Source organism: Panthera onca, chromosome A3 (genome assembly GCF_046562875.1).
Source record: "Panthera onca isolate mPanOnc1 chromosome A3, mPanOnc1 haplotype 2, whole genome shotgun sequence".
Classification (NCBI taxonomy): Eukaryota; Metazoa; Chordata; class Mammalia; order Carnivora; family Felidae; genus Panthera; species Panthera onca.
Window position 1 is genome coordinate 126,087,249 of NC_138341.1, and position 22,545 is coordinate 126,109,793.

At 51.9% G+C, this 22,545-nt stretch overlaps 1 protein-coding gene and 1 long non-coding RNA gene across 5 annotated transcripts in view; one reads left to right on the forward strand and one right to left on the reverse strand.

Moving 5' to 3' along the window:
- The window catches only part of LOC144615867 (uncharacterized), a 742,065-nt gene that overhangs the window by 204,892 nt on the left and 514,628 nt on the right, over positions 1-22,545 (reverse strand). The window lies entirely within an intron of this gene.
- The window catches only part of EYA2 (EYA transcriptional coactivator and phosphatase 2), a 255,263-nt gene that overhangs the window by 82,249 nt on the left and 150,469 nt on the right, over positions 1-22,545 (forward strand). For 2 of the 4 annotated variants that reach the window (XM_078444001.2, XM_078444000.2), the window contains exons 2-4: positions 1,413-1,531; positions 15,596-15,641; positions 19,061-19,203. In XM_078444001.2, the coding sequence (XP_078300127.1) occupies positions 1,423-1,531; positions 15,596-15,641; positions 19,061-19,203 (298 nt within the window). In that variant the 5' untranslated portion in view covers positions 1,413-1,422. Of the gene's footprint in view, positions 1-1,412; positions 1,532-15,595; positions 15,642-18,182; positions 18,285-18,321; positions 18,872-19,060; positions 19,204-22,545 lie in introns of those variants that run through there. The other 2 variants (XM_078444002.2, XM_078444003.2) reach the window with 2 other exon arrangements.

The following is a 22,545-nucleotide window of genomic DNA, read 5'->3' on the forward strand; positions in this document are numbered from 1 at the left end:
AGCCTGACGCGGGGCTCGAACTCACAGACCGTGAGATCATGACCTGAGCCGAAGTCGGACGCTCAACCGACTGAGCTCCCCAGACGCTGCTAGTATTGATTTGTATATTTTGCACTTCCTAGAAATATCATATTTTGGGTACCCTTCTGCCTCTTTGCTCAGTACTTTGTCGGTCTGTCCGTTGTCCTGTGTGGAGTCGTGCGTTAAGTCTTTTTCACCGCTGTATCACATTCTGCTGTCGGACCACACACTACCTGCATCATCACTCTTCCTCTGGGACTGAATGGACATTTAGATTACTACCTACTAAGGCCTTTCCTTACGGGGACCATCGCTTTTCATACTCCGCGTGACCTCTTCGGGGAGGTACTTTGAGAATCCCCTTGTCCAGACGAGAAAGCTTTTGACTTAGAGCAGTTTGGTAACTTTCTAAAGGCAGTGAAGAGCGAAACTGAAATCAGAACCCGTGACCTTTCCACGATGGAATCTGAGTTTATAGCCACTTTGCCACCAGTCCGTATGTTGTGTTCCGTTAAAGCGATGATAGCAGATCCTCCCCGACAATGACCTCACGATACTGATGTGCTATCGACAAACTCAGCCTCTCTCTGAGGACACCTTGAATCAGTGCCAGATACGTTGAGCCCTGTGAAAACAGCCAGGTACGGGATTGTGCACACACGAACAAGAAACCTCACTTCCTAACCACAGTGGGTAGGGACCGAGGAGGCATGAGCCCAGATACGGTGCAAGCACTGACCGGTTTTCGATTAAAAAATGCGAAAGACCCAGGAGATTTGTCCCGCGCTTTCCCTGCCCCCCGTAACATTTTATCGAAGTCGTGAGTAATTTGGGAGCTGGTGTTTCCTGTCTTGGTGGGGACCAGCATGATGGGCTGTGGAGTTTGGCCTGCCAGGAGGGACTCGGTGAGTGTCAGGGATGCCTTCCGCGCCTCTCTCCACCAGTCCACGTAGCACTGTGTCCGTTTTTGTCTCGAAGCTGCAGTCTCCTCCTCTCCCCAAGCCTCCGCTTTTGGGAATCCAAACCCAAACGTTCTCTCTCCACCCGTGTCTCCCTTCCTCTGCTGGGAAGGCTCCCTAGCTCGTTCCAGCTCACTCAGATGACATTTAAAAGAGACCAGGATGTGATTTTTCTAATGGCAAAATATAGTATGAAGGAGGGGAAAGTTTTAATCAAGTGGATGTATTCTCCGGAGGGGAGCAAGCACTTCATTTTAATTCCTTATTTCCCTTTGATGAAAAGTTTAGTGAATTTTTATTATGTAGAATTTATAAGACGGCTGGGTTTAGGTAATCAGCTTTAATATTTATACTCTTAGGGAAAGAAATAGGAATCATTAGTAAGCATGCATAATTAATGAATAAATTACATTTCCCTTTGTTTTCTTTCAGGTACAAGGAAATGCTAGAACTGGTGATCTCACCCAGCCTCACTGTAAACGGCGATTGTCCGGGTAAACTGAAGCTTAGCCGCACCGACGCCGATGTCTGGACTCTGAGTGACATAGAAGGTAGGCCTCCTGGCGTGAGTTTCGGCGGGACCTGTGTTGGTCCCCCCTGCCCCACCGCGGAAGTTAGTAAGGGACTGGCAGCCTTAGACACGCATCCTTTCGAAAACACCGTCACGATGGCAGTTTCTCCTCCCGCCATCGGGATTGTTGCCTCTGGACCAAAAGAAACTTTGGCATGCCCTGCTGACAGCTCCCATCTAGTCGGTAGAGGTGTGAGCGTGCTGGTTCGCGTTCTGAACTTCCTGTCCCGAGAAACGCTGACACTTCCACCGCGGCTAATAGTCAGTTTCGGGTGTGTTACAGGCCCCGGCCCTGGGTGGGTCCTGTGGGGTCCGGGCTCCAGCTCAGGAGTCTGTCCCTCAGCGCTGTCCCCACCCCCCCACCCCCCCCACCCCCCCCCCCCCCGCCCCCCAGCCATCCCGCATCCGGGCAGGCGTCTTGTTTACGAAGGTTTGACGCTGGGACCAGAACTCGTCTGCCTTTGGCTTTCAGGTTGGGTTGGAGTCAAGGAAGCAGAGGAGAGTTAAGCTGTTTAAAAAATTATTGGCAAATGGTGCAGCCGAACTAGTTTTCGCTAGAACAATTCCAGCTATTGTTTGCTCTGTTTGGGATCTGTCAGCCTTCCTGGGAGAGCTGGGAGTTAGCAAAAGGCATTACGCTATTATGTTTAACCATTGGGCTTAACCCTTTAGTCGGGCCCGCTTTCGGATTTGCCGCCGGTGTCCCAGGACCCCGGGCTGACTCTCCTTCGCTGTCTGTGTATGATGCCAGCTCAGGGGGCATCGATCCTGCATCCTGTCGTGGGAGACCAGAGCCTTGTGTCTAGTTAGATACAACATCGCAAGGAATTTGCTTTTAAGCAACGCCAGGCTTCCACGAATAATGATTACCATCACCGGAGCAATGACATTTCCCTCGCATGCTGGTAACAAAGCTGGGATAAGTCAACCAAAAGTACCACCAAGAGGGTCTGGGCTCCCCCACCAAACCACATGCTGGAGAACATGCCCTCATTCTTCGCGGCCCTTTGGAGTGTCCGTGTAAACTGTGCTCTTTGAGAGTTTGAGACAATTTATTAAGCCCCGTTCGAAGACAATCATTCTCTTCTGAGTAGAGGCACTGTTCGACCCAGGACCTCATTTCAGAGCCAGGCAAGCTAGGAGGAGGAGGAGGCTGCCGGGGGAGGAAGATCCAAGGCTGAATCCCAGCCCCACTGCTCCCCAGACCGGTGGCCTCGGGCAAATTGTTTAACCTCTCTGAGCCTCCGTTTTCTTACCTGTCAAATGGGGGCATAATCACGACCCACTTCCTAGCCTGCTTACTGCTGCCTGGCACACCATGGGCGCGTGGTACCGTGGCTGAACTTGCTATCCCATGGTCATTCTCCTCTGAATCAAATAACCACGGTGCGTGTAAAACCACGGCTGCAAACTGGCAGCTCGCGACCAAGTCTGGTCTTCAGGTATGTCTTTGTTTGGTGTACAATGTCCTTTAAATAAAAGTGAACTTGTACGAATCAGGAGAGTTCACATAAAAATCTGGATTCCTAGGGGCGCCTGGGGGGCTCAGTTGGTTAAGCGTCCGACTTCGGCTCAGGTCATGATCTCACGGTTTGTGGGTTCGAGCCCCGCGTCGGGCTCTGGGCTGACGGCTCGGAGCCTGGAGCCCGCTTCCGATTCTGTGTCTCCCTCTCTCTCTGCCCCTCCCCCACTCACACTCTGTCTCTGTCTCTCAAAAATGAATAAACACTGAAAATATCTTTTGAAAACCTGGGTTTCTAGTTGCCTTTGAGATGCTGAGCACTTTAGACGTGCTGGGCCCACATTCCCACCTGGCTGCCACTAGTGGGAGCTGAGGGGCAGCTGTCCCTCAGATGGATCCCTGCCACTCCCTTCTGTCCTTAATTTTTGCGAGGCACATACTTTGCGCCAGGCCCTGTGGAAAGCAGTGTAACGGCAGATTAACCCTCCTCCTCCTCCTCCCCTGTCACCAGCAGAGCAAATACCTGGCACTTGCTGTGTGCTAGATGTGACTGTACTCACTCACTGAATCCCCACAACCCCAGGAAGGGGGTAGCGTGATTAACCTTGTGTTACAGATGAGGAAACTGAGGCACAGAGGAGTTGAATGGCGTGATTGAGCTGGCGCAGTTCAGCGACAGCCAAAATTTGAGCCTAGGTCGTCTGACTCCGAAGGCTGTTCTTCTTATCAGTGCACTATACTGTTTCTCACTGAATTATGACACCCCTATTAGGCTGCGAGCCCATCTTACAGATGTGGAAGTTGAGGCACAGGGGGTTAAATATACAATAAGCAACCCAGAGACGCACAGCTAGTGGTAGGGCCAGGAATCAGACTCAGGCACTCTGGCTCCAGGGTCTCCTCTTGGAAACTTCAGAATCACTTTCTGCCAAACCCTGAAGAGTCCTCGTGCCTCCGGTAATCGTCCCTGCACAGCGGGAGCACCCGCAGACACCCCATCTCTCTCCTTCTTTTGTGACGGGGAGCTGTCCGCACCCTCTGCCCTGCCCTGGATGGAGCAGGCTGGCTGCTGAGGCGAAGGCTTTGGGGCTGGGTGTTGGGGTGGGGGGAGGTTGCTCCCAAATTCAGAGCAGGCAGGGGCCGGCAGGGGCAGCTTACACACACACACACACACACACACACACACACACACACCCCTTTTCCTTCTCTTGCGATGGGCGGTGAGCTCCCCAGCTCCGCAGGGAACATTCCACCCTAGTTGTGGCCTCAAATGCCAGATTCGGCCCCCTGGGCCCTTCTTTCGGTGACAGAGGCATTACTGAGTGACTGCAGGGACCCAGATCCAGGGAGGACCCCGGGGGGCATGAGCCACGGGGCCTACATTCAGGGGGACTCTGGAACGAATGTGGAGCCGAGAAATCCCCCAGTGGCTCCCACTGCCTCCATGGCTCTGCCTCTAACCATCTGTGGGTCCCTGGTCTCATCAGCCTCTTGGAGATTATTTGCCTCATCTGTTAAAGGGGAGTAATTATTCCACTGACCTCCCCGAGGTGATACGAAGATGAAATAGTTAACACACGGAGAGGACTTAGCGTTTCTTAGAAAGTATAGAATAAGGTCTAATTTCCTTACCCTTGGCCACCAGGATCACCTTGTCTGTCCCTGCCAGCCTCTCAAAGTCACCTCCTCCCTGTCCCCTTTGCTCGGGGAACCGAGTCCTTGGACAGAGCCCTGACCTTGTTTCTTTTGCTGTAACTCAGGAGCGTGATTCTGCCCTCGGGGTCTTTGCACATGCTGTTCCCTCGGCCTGGTCTCCCCCTGTCTCTAGGACCATTTTCTCAGCCATCGTTTCTCATCACAGAGGTCTTTCCTATCGCATGTAACCGTTCAGTCCCTCATTTGGCAGGTGTTTGTTCAGGCCGGCATTGTTTTAAGGACTAGAAAGTCAGCCCACAAAAGCCTCTCCCCTCCCGGAGCCTATGCCAGGGGTCTGGCAGGCAAGAGGCTGATAAAACAGTAAATAAGCAAAGTACACAGCGTGTCAGACGGTGATACGCGCTGTGGGGCGGGGGAAGGGGGGGAGGAGAAGCAGGAAAGGGAGGATAAGGAATGCAGGGATGTAAGGACGTCCCTGGGAAGGTGACACCTGAGTAAAGACCTTCAGGAGATGAGGGAAGGCGTTCGTGTCCACGTGGAAGGAAGAGGAAACAGCAAGTGCAAAGGCTCTGGGGCAGCAGTGTTCCCAGAGCACCGGAGGGGCAATAAGGAGGCTAGCGCAGCTGGAGCCCAGGGAGCAAGGCGCCGTGGGAGAGACGAGGTCAGAAAGATGGCCAGCTCAGACCTCCCCTGACTTCGAGAGCCACTGACAGGATTGTGGCTTCTACCCTGAGTGAGCCGGAAGCAATGAGAGGGTTTAGAGCAGGGGCGGGGCTGTGTGACCCGCATATTGATAGGAGCCCCCCCCCCGACTGGGGGTCAGGAGAACGCTGACGTGAGAACAACGGGGGGTCAGGACCGAATGGGAGCCCAGAGACCAGCCAAGAAGGTGTTACAATAATGCAGGTGAGAGGTGCCAGCGCCTTGGATCGGGGCAGGCAGAAGGGCTCAGATTCTGGGCCGCATTTGAGGGGAGAGTCGACAGAACACCCACCCACCCCCGTTTTGGGCCCTGCTGCCTGTCTCCAGCGTCGCACCCTCTGCCGAAGGCGCACGCGTGTCCTCTCGTTGTTCGTCAGGCTCCCAGCTAGAATGTCAGTTCTCGGAAGGCAGGCCTTGCCCACCCTCGTTGTCTGGGTTTCTCCCCCAGCTGAGAGCACGTGGGACACCGACACTTAGCAGGTGCTTCAGAAATCCTGGCCCAGCGAGTGAGGACAGAAGGTGAAGCACTCCCCACGACGGTGGGACGGCTGAATGGGCGCTCCCCTCTGTAGGCCCCACGCCCCGTACCCCTTGCCTAAAGCCCTTCCTTTTCCTCTGTTTTTCCGTGACACGTCAGTTCCGACTCCCCAGCTACCACATAAACACACGATCCTTATAAAGACTCGAAACATCAGACCACATCTCCCCGTGCTCAGTGTCCCCTCCCTTCCCCGGAACCAACCACTGTTACCGCGTTTTGTGCGCAGGCTGAGACCTTTTTGTAAGCCCTCGCATTTGTACCGATTGTATTTATGTGACTTAGGTGTGTACGTTTATGTATATATATTTACAAAGGTACCTTTACTGTAGGAATTAACAGTGTCGCTGGAAAAACACAAAAAGCTAGCGTGTAATACAGATTTGCTCTAACTTGCTCTCTTCACTCAAGGCGCGTTAAGACATGATTTACCTCTTTTTAGCTTCACTGACTAATACGCTAAAGAATGACCCAGTTCATTAAGCCATGCCCGGTCCGTGAACATGAGGTTATTTGTAATTTTTTGCTCTTGCAATCAATGCTGCCGGGCTGTCGTCATGCAGGCTGTTATTTGAACACGTGCCCTCTTGCTCTAGAGGAGATGCTGGTGGTCATCAGCTTGTTTGATGCACCTGCTGTGCGTGAGGCCCTGGCGACCCGGGAGAGAACCGGACCCACCCGCAGCCTGCCTTCAGGGACTTTGCAGGTCACTGTGTTCCAGGGACCCTTTCTGCATCTCCCCACGGTCCCTGCACGTCACGTCCTACAGGGTTTGGGCTCAGCCGGGCCATATGTGTCTTCGAGGTCCGCCACTTGCTCCCTGGGTGAATGTCACCCAATTCCTGTTCTCCTTGAGCCTGTCTCCTCACCTGGATGATGAAGATATGTTCGCTGCACGCGTTTGTTCGTTAAATTGTTCCAGAATGCCTGCCGTGAGCCAGTGCCTGGTGCAGGTGATGGGAATATAATGGTGAAGGAGACAGACCCCTTCCCAGAGTTCATGTTCTAATGGGAGAGGCAGGTATTTTTACACAAATATGGGACTTCAGATGGTGGTAATTTCTATGAGGAAATAAAGCAGGAATGTGACAGAGGTGACCTGTATGCAGGCCAGGGGTTAGAAAAGCTTTAGCGCGATTATGTTAAAGCCTTTTGCAGAGTGCTCGATGCTTAGAAAACACTCGGTAGAGGTTAGCTCTGTGTCTCTCGCTCTTTAATATGCATACACTCACCTGGGAACTTTGTTAACTTGCAGATTCTGATCGGGCCTAAGGGTCTGCATTTCTGACAAGCTCCCAGGTGATGCTGATGCTTCCGGTCAACCAGCCACTCGGAGTAGCGAGGTGCTAGCTCCGTGGTTCTCAAATTCTTTTTCATCAAAGTCACCTTGCAAGTTTTGTTGGCACACAGATTGAAGGGCCCCACTGCTGGCATTGCTGGTTGGGCCTGGGGCCCAAGAATTTGTGTTTCTAACAAGTTCCAGATAATACTGATGCTGCTGGCCCAGGGACCACACTTTGAGAACCAGATTTCTGCACTGGCTTTGAACCTGGTTGCACGCCGGAATCTCCTGGAAGGTTTAAAAAAAAAATGTCTAAGGCTCATGTCCAGATCCCACCCCCAGAAAATCTGATTTAATTGGTCAGTAGTGTGACGCAAGCAATGGGATTTTTCTAAAGCTCTCCAGACAAGTTTGTTGTGCACCCAGGGTTGAGAACAGTTGTTTTAGATGGCAAATTCCTCCAGGATAAGGACAGTTTTTTATTCCTATGTACATATTTAAGTTATTGTTCCTGATTAGCAAAGAGCTTAGTCTATGACTCATGGTAGATCCTTAAAAATTATTTATGGATGGATAGGTAGATAGATTAATGGGTGGAAAGGTAGAGGATGGATGGATGGATGATGGATGAGTGGATGGAAGATGGGTGGTTGGGTAGAGGATGGATGTGTGGGTAGATAGAGGATGGATGGGTGAATGGATGGATGGATAGGTGGATGGATGGATGTGTGGATGGATGGATGGATGTGTGGATGGATGGATGGATGGATGGATGGATGGATGGATGGGTGGATAGGTGGATGGATGGATGGATGGATGGATGGATGGATGGATGGATGGATGTTTGGATGGGTGGATGGCTGGCTGGCTGGATGGATGGATGTGTGGATGGATAGATGTGTGGATGGATGGATGTGTGGATGGATGGATGGGTGGATGGATGGATCAGTGGATGGATAGATGTGTGGATGTGTGGATGGATAGATGGCTAGATGGATGGATGGATGGGTGGATATGTGGATGGTGGATGGATGGATGGATGGATGGATGGGTGGATGGATGGATAGGTGGATGGATGGGTGGATGGATGGATGGATGTGTGGATGGATAGATGTGTGGATGGATGGATGGATGGATGGATGGATGGATGGATGGATAGGTGCATGGATAGGTGGATGGATGGATGGATGGGTGGATGGATGGGTGGATGGATGGATGGATGGATGTGTGGATGGATAGATGTGTGGATGGATGGATGGATGGATGGATGGATGGATGGATGGATGGGTGCATGGATAGGTGGATGGATGGATGGATGGGTGGATGGATGGATGGATGTGTGGATGGATAGATGTGTGGATGGATGGATGGATGGATGGGTGGATGGATGGATGGGTGGATGGATGGATCAGTGGATAGATAGTTGTGTGGATGTGTGGATGGATAGATGGCTAGATGGATGGATGGATGGGTGGAAAGGTGGAGGATGGATGGATGGATGACGGATGAGTGGATGGAAGATGGGTGGTTGGGTAGAGGATGGATGTGTGGGTAGGTAGAGGATGGATAGGTGAATGGATGGATGGATAGGTGGATGGATGGATGTGTGGATGGATGGGTGGATGGATGGATGGGTGGATGGATGGATCAGTGCATGGATAGATGTGTGGATGTGTGGATGGATAGATCGCTAGATGGATGGATGGGTGGATATGTGGATGGTGGATGGATGGATGGATGGATGGATATGTGGATGGATGGAGAGATGGATGGATGGATGGGTGGATGAACACAGGATGGTCTTGAGGAATCACAAATAACTTTAGGCCGATGATTAGCTTTGAATCCTTAGTAAAATCTCCTTATTTCTGTATCTGTAAAATACAGATAATAAGTTCTTCTTTCAGTTGTTATGGACACTGATAGAGGGAAGACTCATGCAGTCCTTAGCACAGCGCCTGGCTTATAGGAACCACTTGAGAAATATTAGCCATCATTCACTGCTATTCAAGGGAAAATTGGATTTGAATTGTATCCTGTCTTCTGGAAGGAGAGGAAAAAATGTTGCGGAACTAAGAAAGCAAAGCTGAATAGAGAAAACTTTTTCATTTAAAATGCAGATGCATTTTGCAGAAGCCAAGGCTGTATTCTCGTTGTTTCCTCTGAGAGGTGAGACCGCGCCCAGGGGACAAGCTGGGCTGTCCGCTCTCAGACCTCCTGCATCTCTTCTGTCCTGGGCACAATAGGGTCTGATTTCAAGTTCCCATCTCATGAGTTCCTGCCTGGAGCTGGCAGATTTCGATTCATCTCCTCCCCCCAGCCAGATTGAGCTGCCCAGACCTTTGCCAGAGACCTCACCTGGCGAGAGGCGGATCCGCTGTGCCTCTCCCACCCTTCCGCCTTTCCCAGCTGGCTCCCTGGGGGCCTTAGCACCCCGAATGACCTCTACCTGCATGGAACAGAAATCACACTCTGGGGACGCTGGTGTATGGGGAAGGAAATTGCCAACCCTCTCCTTATGAAAAAGGGCACCGACTATTATTAATTATCAAATGCCTTCCCTGGATAAAGAGCTCTCACCCCTGGCCGTGTCTCCTGGACTTCACACATTCTCCAGCCATTGTCTGCTGTATGTTGGTAACACCTCTCTTGTCGCTTGCTTACTGATTTTTCTTTAAAACTGCTCCCTTTCCGTAAATTCATTTTAAGAAGATGACGTAACACCAGCTCCAGAAATGGAAAGTTATGCCTTTGCCGGTCTTGCTGTGATTCACATACGCGTTAAAATAAGTTGGTGATGATTTACATAGAAGAGCGTGTGTTCACATCTCCCCTAAAACCCTCGCGCTCTGGGATTTACGCGCCTTGTTTCTTTCAGTCCTCAGGAACACCCCTATGAGGGACAAATGACTTGTTCGCTGTCACGTAGCCACTCAGTGAGAGTCAGATTTGGGGTGAGCGCTTCCGGACTGCTGATACAGTGCTCTGTCCCGCTGTGATTGTCCCTGGCCTGAGAGCACCTTAAACCCCCCACCCAAGGGAGATGAGCTGATTCAGTTTGGAGACTTGTACCTTTTGTAGCAAAGACCTGCCTCAAGACATCTTGCTCTAGGAATTGTCTCATCTTATGGGGATCATTTAGAAGTGGCCCCTGGGGTCCAATTAGGCAACATTATAGTGGCTGCTGCTTGCAGAATCATTAGCTTTTTAATCCTCCCAGTGAGAGTTAAAAAAAAAAGTGTCAACATTCAAATTGGGCTCCCGGATTTAAGTGGCTTAAGCAAGGGCCCCAGAGAACAGAAAGCTAAGAATAGCTCCTGGCGTGGAGCGGTTCCCACTTGGCAGGTGCCTGCCTCTTGCAGTCCTGGCAGGCACCTGGTTATGAGGTATTGCCCCATCTTGTGGATGTGAAAACCGAGGCTTAGAGAGAGGCAGTGACAGGCACAAGGTCACACAGTTATCCTGCTGCAGCGTCAGGATTTGTGTTTGGGTCTGACCCCTTTCAGCCCATGTGCTTTTTGGGGGGAAGAACATGAAGTGGACATGTTACAGACATTTGGGTTGGAGATCTGGCCCACGGTAGGTGCATGAATGCACGAAAATGAATGAACAGAGTGTGAGTGTCTCCGCACGAGTTCCTTCACACAATCATAGCCACACAGAAGTGTGCATTCACACGCACAGACCTAGCTTTGGTTGCCTTGATTGGATCTTAATGTCTTGATCCTTTCCATTATCTCCCGGCCCCGTAGGCATTTGAGTTCGTGACTTCTCGAGTGGAGATTTATGGTTACCAACCCGGAACTGGGATACTTTTTAATAATTTGCAGTTCTTGCTTAGCCAGTAGTCCCAAACCCTCACCAGTCAGAAGTGTGGTTTCCCGGGCTGCATGTCAGCACCACCCGGCAGCTTTCTTGCCCTGCCGGCCTGGAGTCTGCGTTTCCACAAGAGCCCCAGGCGAGTCCCGTGGGGGCACTGCCCTATGCAACCACTTTCTTCCTTCGCAACTTGTTATAATTGCAATTAAGTACTTACTTGGGCAATTCCTTATTTGCCATCCATCTTCCCCACTACACAGGACGTTCCTGACTGCTTCAGCTCACGGTTAGAACCCAGCTCCTAGCACACGCCTGGTGCATGGTGGGCTGTGGAATAAGTGAATGGATGAATGAGTTGAGTGAGTGAGTGAGTGAGCTCATTCCAGAGGTTTTGGCCCTCTGTTTAGTTAATCCTTCTCCCTCCAGCCATAGGAAGCTGGGGAGGAAGAGGAAGCTTAGAGTTTTAAATTCAGAAGGGAACGGAGGAGGCTGTCTGTTGCTCCCCACTTGAGAGCCAGCTGTCCCGTTGTATGTGCCAGCCACGTCTTCTGGGACCCATGGTGAGGCTGGGAGATGGGCTACACCGGGTCAGGTCATTACAGCTGCTTTCACCTCTGGCAACGTGGATGTAAGGCTCCCTCAGTGAGTCCTCCGTTGGCCTCAGCCCCATGCGTCATGGCAAGTTCAGTGGCACTAACGAGGTTGAGAACAGGAGGCTGTGGTCAGTGGAAGGCCATCTCCATCTACCAGGCTCCAGATCCCACCAGTAGGAGAGTAAGCTGCTGCTGCTTCTGAATGTGGTGTTTTCACCACCCTGAAGACGCTGGGGACTCACTGGGTGTGGGGCCTGAGGGTCACCTGCCCCTTGTGCTGATGGCCCCATGTTTTTTTTTTTATTGTTTTTGAATGTTTATTCATTTTCGAAAGAGACAGAGCACAAGGAGGGGTGGGGCAGAGGGGGTGGCGGTACACAGAATCCAAAGCAGGCTCCAGGCTCCGAGCCGTCAGCCCAGAGCCCGACGTGGGGCTCGAACCCACGAACCGCGAGATCGCGACCTGAGCTGAAGTCGGACGCTTCACCGACTGGGCCACCCAGGCGCCCCTTGATGGCCCCGTGTGTTTGTGTGGGGCTCACCATGAGCAGTGTGACCTCCTCCCAGATTGCCAGTTTGCTTGTACTCCTGCTGGCCCCTCCGCCAGACTCTGTGACACTCCGGCCTCACGCGGGGACTCGTGACCACAGTCCACCCCCTCGCTACCCCTCCGGCAAGCTGTGGCACCGCGGTCGTGCTGCTGTGCAGAGCATCGTTGCCTTCAGGCAGTGACGCTGCGGGGCTGTGGGCAGGGTTGTTTCTGGGCTGCATGGAAAGTTCGGTGGCCCGGCCTCCCATATCTCCACCCTCAGTGCATCTGTTGCTCTCTGACTGCCATCGGGGAAAGCTGTCAAATACAATGGCATTCAGAAAGTGGTAACACGAGCAGCCAGGAGATCACCGAAAGACGTCCCGGGCTACCCAGAGGACCCAGTTGTCCCCTGTGACTTGAATGATGATGTTCACTCCGTCTTCCACCTGGGGGCTGGCATCCCGTACGGGACCAGCCTGCCAGGCCCACTTACCAGTATGCAGGTGATATGTTCATACATATGTGCACACAGGCCTCCTGGTCCTTGTGACCTCTGAGGACATCAGCCTTGGACCACAGCAAGAATGCCAGAGGGACAGAGAAGCTCTCTGCTCCCGGCCAGGCCCTGACCCACCTCTGCGTCCAAGGCACTGAACTTCTCCGTCCTTGACCCGGTCCCACCCAGGCCCCCTGAAGAAGGGAAGGAGCGTAAGAGCCCCACCTCGTCACGTCCCATCAGGATTCCCGACGAGGTGTATACCGTCCCTACCTGGGAAAAAAGGCAGAAGGGAGCAGGGCAGGGAGGGAGATCATTCCCCACGGAATGTACTCATTTCCCAGGTTTTCATTCCCCCAAGGGTCCTGGATGAAAAGTTAAATGTGATACCCGCCCAAAAAGATAAAAGCCTGTGTTTCTCAAAAGTCACGCAGTCTGCAGCAGGAAGATCTCTTGTACTGAATGCCCGTGTCTCGCTTGCACAGTCTTCCCGGGGGGTCGCCAGGGCGGGAAAGGGAGAGTCTTGTAGGTTTGCAAAGCAGGGGAGGGAGACCTGCCCGCGTGGGGAAGGCAGGTTACTCAACAATTCAGAGCAGAGGAAGCTGGAGCGAAGCAAATATGCAAATCACGGCACGGAGGTTGGGGCAGAAAGATGCTGCAAATTTACAGAACGCCAGGTTAATCCGAGCCCATAGGAATGTTTGTTTCCATAAGACGCGATTTTTATGAATATTTACATACTTATTTAAGAAATCATATTCGAAATGTTTAATTCAGTAACTTATGTATTACTAAACGCACTCAAAACATGGGCTTTTACCGCTAATGAGAACTGTGTCTGCCTCGGAATGAGACTGTTCATCCTCTAGTCCTGGGGGAGGGCGGGGACGGGATGCTGGAGGTCCTTCCTGTCTGGGGCAGCGAACCCCAACCAGGGAAATAAATGAGCATTGAGTGAGCACCTACTGGGTGCCAGGGGCTTTCCTTGGCATTAGACCACAGCTGTTCCGGACACACAGTGAGAAATATATTTTTGCACTCCTCTTCCTCACACACGCACGTGTGCACACGCCTCACACAGCACGTTCTCACATCTGTAACTGGAGCAGAAGTCTCATCCAACCCCTTCTTCCCGCGGGCCATCCAGGCTGGTACTGTCCATTCGGTTTTACCGTTTAGCTCGAGCCAGACTCTCCGAACGGACTTCGGGACTCGCCCATCCTCGATCCGGGGCTTTGGGACTCCGGCAGAACTTAACTCTGCCGGGGAAGCGGTTCAGGAAACAGGCTTGGGGCTCCCAAGGCGCTTGGGTTCAAGTCCCGGCTCCGGTGCCCATGGGCCGTGCGGCTTGAGTAGGGCCCTTAGCCTTCCCCGGTTTCTTCATTTGTACCGTGGGGACGGTGACTTCGCCCACCTTGTAGCACCGTTGTGAGGTCTAAGAGAGGGCACGCAGGTGAGCAGTAGCACAGGACCTGGCCCGTAGTGACCTCCTAGGTGCGTGGTAGTAGCTGGTGCGGTGACGAAGCCGTCGCGGGCTGCAGCGCCCTGGTAGCGAAGAAAAACCCCGGAGGCAGACGGCCTGAGCTCAGAGCACACATCCACCCCTGATGACCCCTGTGGCCTTGGGTGAGTTAGTTAAACTGTCTGTGCCTCCAGCTCTTCGCCTGCGACATGGGGGTATGAATAGAACACTCCTCGTGGGGCGATTCTGAGGATTAACAATAACGCGTCCGAGTAACACGCTTAGAGCTTGGCGGGTAACAAGCACGGGGTAAATGTGTCTTCGTCTTCACGCATCCTTGTGAGATCAGTTTCCCCCCATTTCACAGCTGGGAACACTGAGGTCCGGAGACTCTGAGCAGGCTTCCCCCAGGTCTCGTTGATACCAAGTGGTAGACTTGGAATTGCAAGTTCTGAGCCCCCAGTCCGGGCCTGAGAGAGGCTCAGAGTTCTGGGGACCCGAGAGCATTTCTCAGGAGGCACAGGGACGCGCCAGCCGCGTGCCCCAGCACGTAGGCACTGCCCTACGCACCGGGGAGTGTGAGTGGGGAGGTTGGTGCGATCAGTGGGCACGTAATCTAGTATTGGCCTGGGCGTCACGGTGACGACGTTGAGTTTTCCTGTTAGAGATGACATAACGTGGTCCCCAGTGGACTGTCCACGTGTAAAATTGGCTTCTTGAAAATACTCTCTTCAGCTGCATTCCGTCACCTTTTCGTCACCTCTTGCCTTATTGTCTTCCACTGATGGCTGGTTGCTGTGTGCCGAGGGGCACGGTTGAATCAGGAGCTCAGGCCCCTTCTCTCTTCCTGCTGCACACTCTACCTGGAGCCTAGGAGATGCGTCAGCGTGTGGCTTCCCCTAAGTGCTGGGGCCAGCCCCACCTGAACCCCATGGGCTGAAACTGGGTGGTGGGGGGGAGGGGAAGAACGTCAAGATGATGTCATCAGGAGAAGGGAAGTGGATGTTGGCCAATCAAAGCCAACTGGTATCTGCCAGTCTTGGGTTCTCGGGGCTGTGCCGTTGAGGCAGGGAACGGGATAGTTCTCCATCCAGGAGTGGAAATGGCAGCAGCCTGGGAGTCAGGAAGCCTGGTCCAGGTCCCAGTTTGTGCTGCTGTCTAGTTATGGGGCCTAGCTCAAGCGTGTTCTTTCTGTCCCTTTGGCCTCGGTGTCCCCATCCGTGCACTGGGTAAGGGGGAGGGTTCTACCCCGATGTTTCAAGATGTTATAGACTCTTTCCGTGTGGTCCTTCAGTTAGGATCCGGAGATGAAACTCGCCCAGAGAGGGGTTTTGAGGAAGAAACGCTAAAACGTTGTGCCTCGAATGAGCTTTTGTGGTTGAGAAAGTCCCTAGCAGCAATTCTCCAAGGTTCTTCCCACTCAGGGGAGCAGCTAAAGTCACAGCGTTAGTGGATCATCACTCCGACAGCTAAAGCCCTTCCAATTTTTCTTTTCCCTCCAGGCGTCACCGCATCGGCCCCTCCGAGCGTGTCTCCGCTCTTCGCAAGGTGAGCACCCTTGCCCGCCTCCTCTGCCTCCCTACCTTTCCCCTCCTTGCGGGGCTGAGGCTCTGGGGCCTGAATCCCCAGAGAGGAATCCCAGCACCAGCACTTACCAGCTGAGCCACCCGGAGCACATGACTCCACCTCCCAGGCCTCGGTCTCCCCATCTGGAAAAGGGGGAGACCGTCACGACGCCCGCCCCCTTGAAATGAGTTAAAACGTGTTAAAAGGCCTTAGAATGAAGCCTGGAGCCAAGTGTCAAGTGTTGGCTCTTACTTCCTCCCTTCTTCTCTTTATTCTTTGTCCGTCCTTCCTTCCCTTTCCCTCCCCTTCCTCCTTCCTTTCTTCTCCCTCCTTTTCACTTTCCCTCCTCTACTCTGTCCCCGCCTTCCCTCCCTTTCCTGCACTCCCTGCCCCCCTCTTGCCTTCTGTCCTCTGCCCGGTGAGTGGAGGAGACGGGCCAGTAAAGCAGAGACCCCCTCAGGTGGACGGGCAGCATCAGCGTTGCACCAGAGGTGTGCGAAGGGCAGAGCGAGCTCCCTGATGGCCACGGCTTCCGGAGAGCCCTCTGTGGTCAAGGTGCTCTCGGCCTAGAGGGTCAGCTCCCCCACACGCGGACACGCACCTCCCTTGACAACACTGGAGAAGCAGTTTGGAAGGAACACACTTTCTCAGCCCTCCTTTCCTTGCAGACGGTTTGGGGATTGTTAGTAGCAACAGAGGTCTGTTCGATCCACCTGAACTCTTCTTTAAGGCCGTGGAATTGGAGAGTTCCACTCCTCTTTCTCTAGGTGTTCACCGTAGCCCCCGATGAATCCGCAAGGGAGAAAGGGGTTCTGATGGGAAGCCGGAGTTGGTCGCCTGGAATTTCCACCTTCTCGATCGAAGGACAGGTGTGACTTGGGAGTAGGCTCAGATAAGGTTCTATGCTCAGCCCTGAGTCCATGAGTCTCGGGACTCATGCTCAGGCACGACAGAGAGCGAGAATGTTGGCAGCTGAGACGCCCTCCAGGACTGGTTCTGGCGTCTCCAAGTCCAGTGAGTTCCTCACGCGCTTTGGAACAAGTTCCCCAACCCTTTATCAGCGTAGAAGTCAAAAGGAAAGGAGGGCAGGAGAACATCTTTTTGTAATTCTATAAACCTTTGTACCCATCTGACACCTGCTGTGAGGCTTCTTACGTAGAAGGAATTCGGGAAAGGAAGAGATTTTAACTAACGTGATGTAACCAGGGGTACCTGAGTGGCTCAGTCAGTTAAGAATCCCGAGTTCGGTTCAGGTCATGAGCTCACGGTTCATGAGTTCGAGCCCCGCGTTGGGCCCTGTGCTGACAGCTCACAGCTCAGAGCCCGGAGCCTGCTTCAGATTCTGTCTCTGTCTCTCTGCCCCTTCCCCTCTCGCTTGCTCTCTCTCTCTCTCTCTCTCTCTTTCTCTCTAGTCACATTTCAAAAAAAAATTTTTTTTAATAAATGAAGTGATGTAACCAAAATGGAATCCAGTCCAGAGTTGGGGATCTCGTTAACATCTACTGGCAAGCAGGCTGGTTAGAGCAGGTGGGTACAGGATGTCGGGTGCAGAAGGCCCTAGTGTCCCCGTGTGTGAGCTAAAGAAAGAGACTGGCCCAGTGAAGTGGTTAAGGGTGCAGCCTCTGGAACCGGGTTCAAAGTCTGCATCAGCTGTGCAATCCTAGTATGTTCGTTCTCTCTCTGCCTCTGTTTTCTTATCTGTAAAATGGGGATAAGGATAGTAACTACCTCCAGGGTCGTTGTAGTTGTATGAGGTTTAAAGGAGCCAGTCTACATAAAGGAATTAGGAAGGTGCCTGGCACGTAACGGGCACAAGAATTTTTAGCTGTTTTTATCACTAAAGGAGGTGGACCCGGTGGGGGCTGTTACAGACAGAGTGTGGTGTTTCAAGACGTGGCCACTACTCAAATTGGTTGGTAAAGCCACACAGGAGTGCAGACCTAGGCTTTGTAGGTGTTGGGGGCAGGGGGAGGAGGGGGGACGGGAAAAGAGAAACCTCCTGGTTTGAAACTGTTGGCAATGAATTCAGATTAAAGAAATAAATAACTGCACGAGCCAAAGAAATTATCCATTATCAGGGATCCATGGACTGTGCATGACCATCTTGTCCCCTTCTGCTAGAATAACCGCCCCCCTTGATGTGACTTATCGCTGCCTGCAGGGCTGGGCCCATCTCAGTCTCTAAGTGAGAAGAGATGCAGTTTTGTGGTTGTAATTGTGAACCTGGAGTCAGATTCCCGAGTTGAAATTCTAGATCCCCCGCTTCCTTGCTGTGACCTCAGGTCTCGGGGTTTTGGCTTCCTCTTCTTGAAAGTGGGAGTTACAAGAACCCCCCCCCTACCCCAGAGAGTTGATGTGAGCATCTGATGAGATATAATGCACGTATCGGGCCTGTGTGACACATTTCGAGCCTGTGGTAAGAGCACAGTGATTGGGAAGCACTCATTCATTATATTACAGATGTCCTAGTAAGTGGCCCTTTAAATCCCAGGCCTTCATGGAACCTGTTAGTCACCATGGAGTGCCGAATCCATTTGTGTTCTTGGGTTGCGTGTAACGGAATATGGCCTCCAGCTGATGTTAGCCCAAATGGACCTATCCGGAAAGTCTGGAGCAGCTCCCTGTGTAAGTGAGAGTGGAATAATCAGGCCTTGAGAAAGATCAAGAAAAGGACAGCTTCTGGGATCCAAGCAGTAGGAAGGAACGAAAAGTCAGGCTCCTCAGAGTGTAGCTGCTGGAATGAACTATTCAGCCCAAGACTTAAATTCCCCGGACAGGATCTGATTGGATGAATTCCGTCACGAGCCCACCCCTTGGCTAAGAGCAGGGCATCTTGATTGACAGCCGTGTCCCAGCTGCAGTCAACTGAGGTGGTGTCTGAGTTAGGACGGAGAGGAGAGGACAGATAGGCCTGTGCTGCAGTAGTCAGTGGTGTGGACCCAGTGACTTCACACAACAAAGGCTCGTTTCTTCCTCAAAGTTCCGTGTGGATTCGGTGAAGCTCTCCGGGGCATCTCTCCTCTACACGCTGACTCAGGATCCAGGAGATATCCGTACCGTAGCTCTGACGTCTCAACCCTGACACTTGCTGCCAACAGAGGAGAGAGGGCAGGAGGGTCGCAGGGGATGGTTTTATTGGCCATACCTGGGCATGGCTCATACATTCTACGGGGCAGAATCCAGTCGCGTGGTCGACCCTGACTGCAAGGCAGGCAAGAAATAAAACCTTCCTGGGGCCCAGGAAGAGGAAAAGGAAATGGGATTTGATGAACAGCTAAGTTGTCGTCTCTGCCCTGGAAGGAGTTAAATACCCAAAGGAAAATGGTAGCGGTGACGCCGAGATAAGGGGGATGGGGTGGTAGCCTGGCTTCGGAGATGTAATCTTCTCTTTTTCCATGCAGATCTTGTCCACGTGTCCTGCACAGCCAGCCTCCCACGGCCATGGCAGCCTACGGCCAGACACAGTACAGTGCAGGGGTCCAGCCAGCGGCCCCTTATACCACTTACCCACCTCCGGCACAAGCCTATGGAATCCCTTCTTACAGTGAGTACCAGACCAAGCCCTCGCTCTCCCCCTGGGGTCCCCAACATTGTGGCCTTTCTTCTGTCCTGCTGCCTCCGTTAAATGCAAAATGATAAATGCAGCCAGCCTCATTTTGGAATGGGAATAGAGGGAAAGGACAGACACATTTAAATATGGTTCTAGTTCGACAGATTCTATCAAGGCCTCTTTTGCTTGCAAGAGTAAGAAACTTAACCCAAGCCAGGTTAGGAAAAATGGAAATGTAATGACTCTCATACGGGGAAATCTAGAGATACAGCTAACATCAAGTACGGCCGGACCCGGGTGCTCAGGGGAGGTCAGGCGTACCACAGCTCGCTCCAGATTCGGACGTTTTCCTCTGCGTTGGCTTTAATCCCACACGGGTTTTTCCCATGTGGCAGCAAAATGGTGCCCGTCCCTCCGGGTTGGCATCCTTTTAGCTCAGCATAGCCGGTGGAAGGAGAGCCCATCTTTCCCAGCGGCCCCACCAGAATCCCTAGCAGCCCTCGTTGGCCCAAATTGGGTCACGTGACAATGCTTCAAGCTAGTCAAGAAGGTGAACATGAGAGAGATAAGGAGGCTGAAGTGTGTGGATTGTATCTGAGGGAGAGATGGTTCTCGCGAAGGAAAGTAAGCGGATGCCGGGAAGGCAAAAACAACAGACCTACAGACCGTGACTGTCAGAACCTTATTGCTACAAACCGAAGAGTCCGTGAACCTGGCCCAGCATCCACCGCTCACCTGCCCCCATCTGTATGGGTCAGGGTTCTCCAGAGAGGCAGAACCAATGGGATGGAGATATCTATATCTATATCTATATATTGAGACAGAGAGAGAGAGAGAGAGAGAGAGAGAGATGATAGGAACTGGCTCCCCCAGTTATGGAGGCTGGGAAGTTACAAGATATGAGGCTGGCAAGCTGGAGACCCAAGAGAGCCCATGGTGTCATTCCAATTTGAGTCCAAAGGCCAGAGAAAAGGAGGGGTGATGGTGTAAATTCTGGTCTAAAAGTAGGCGGGCCCAAGACCCAAGAAGGGCTGACTTTTCAGCTCCAGTCTGAAGACAGGAAGAGACTGATGTGCCAGGTCAAACACTCAGATAGAAGGAGTCACCTCTTACTTAGTTAGCCTTTTTGTTCTATTCAGGTCTTCACTTGATTAGGTGAGGCCCACCCACATTAGGGAGGGCAGTCTGCTTATTCAGTCTACAGATTCAAATGTTAGTCTCCTTCAGAGACACTCGCACACAGACATACCCAAGATAATGTTTAACCAACTGTCTGGGCAGCTTGTGGCCCAGTGAGGGTGACACATAAAATTAACTATCACACTGCCTATGGCTTATAGTCATGCTAGTCCTTCCCATCTTAACTGATGTATCAACCCAAATCTCTTTTGGTAGCAAATGACAAAAATCCAGTGCTAATTAGCTTAAGGAAATAAGGGTGTTGACTGTAAACCATAGCTGAACAATCTTAGGGTATGAGCTTCAGGCAGGGCTAAATCTAGGTACTCAAGTGATGATATGAAGAATCAGTCTCCCTGCTTTCCTTTGGAAGGTTAACCTTCATTCTGAGACTTTCCCACTGTGGTGTCAAAGACAGCCCTCACAGTTCCAAGCTGTACCTCCCCCCAAAAGAGAGCTTCTCTCGTCCAGGACTTCCTGTACCATCCCAGGGATTCCTCTGACTGGACTCCCAGTCACTGGGGCAGAGACACTGGGGCAGAGAAGATAGAATGCTCTGGATGGCCACATTTGGCCACATATCCACCCATGGAACCACGAGTCAGGTCAAGCTCATCCAAGAGAACCGAACTGAATGTAGGGCAAGGTAGTCCCCGGAGGAGGAAGGGACAGGTAGAAACCACAGATGCCTAGTGGAAAGGTAGTCAGGAGACCTGGCTTCTGGGCCCAGCTGCCTCTGACCTTCCCAGGCCTCGGTTTTGTCATCTGTTAAATGAACATATCATCTCATCTTCCCAACTCGACGGTGTGGCTCAAGTGCAGAGACTGAGTCTTTCCTCTTTTTCCCTTCCTTTTCTCCCTCTCTACCTCTGCTCTGTTCTTGTGTTCATTCATTCATTCATTAATTCATTCACTCAGCATTGGGTCGTGTGCTAGGCACACAGAGGCCAACAAAGCAGAATGGGCCCTCTGTGGAGCTTACAGTCTGCAACAGAGGCTGAAAAGTAAAGGCCAGTGGGTAATGTGGGTATCTCTTTTAATCTATAAAACATGCTTAACATTTAAAAAATTAATTGCTAATTTTAGGAGCACCTATGTGGCTCAGTTGGTGAAGTGTCTAACTTGATTTCAGCTCAGGTCATGATCTCATGCTCGTGAGATTGAGCCCCATGTCTGGATCTGCGCCAAATGTACCTTGCTTGGGGTTCTCTCTCCCTCTCTCTCTCTCTCTACCCGTCCCCCACGCACATGCACATTCTCCCACGCACATGCGTGCATGCTCTCTCTCCCTCAAAAGTAAATAAACATTAAAAAAAATAAACATTTACAAAAAATAAATCAATTGCCAATTTTAAAATGCAAAATGCTAATGTAAAAATTTACATTTCTGGGGTGCCTGGGTGGCTCAGTCGGTTAAGCATCTGACTTCAGCTCAGGTCATGATCTCACGGCTTGGGAGTTCGAGATCCACATCGGGCTGTGTGCTGACAGCTTAGAGCCTGAAGCCTGCTCCGATCTCTGTCTCCCTCTATTTCTGTCCCTCCCTGCTCATGCTTCTCTCTCTCTCTCTCTCTCTCTCTCTCTCTCTCTCTCTTTCAAGAATAAACATTAAAACATTTTTTTTAATTTAAAGATTCTCTCCACCTCTACCCCTGTGCCCCCCTCACACTTGTTCTCTAAAATTAAAAAAAAAAAATTATATATTTCTAACGTCTTTCAAAAGAGAGAGAGAGATGATCCCGCAGCACTGAGCCCACATTCTTTTTTGTGTCAGGAATAGGTGACTCTGAGGCTGTGCCCATTAGCCTAAATTTGTCATGCTCCCCACCCAGCCCACATGGCTCTCTTGAATTATCTGCCTGTCCCCCAAAGACGTTTGAGTTTGCACCTCCTGGCCTAAAGGGAGAAAAACATTTTAAGATTTACAAATCTTCGCGTGTTTCGAACTATGCTCTGTGATACGAGGAAGAGAAGTCAGTTGTGAGGGAGAACGGGAGGAAGGCTTCATCTAGGCTCCAGCTTCGGGGAGGCCTTTTAGACAAAGAGCTGGTTCAGCATCCTAAGAACTGAGGCAGCCTCCAGGCAGGGGGGGCCTCCCGTCGGAAGTCAGAAAGCCCCGGATGGGAGGAATTTGGAGAGTCCCAGGAGCCCAATAGC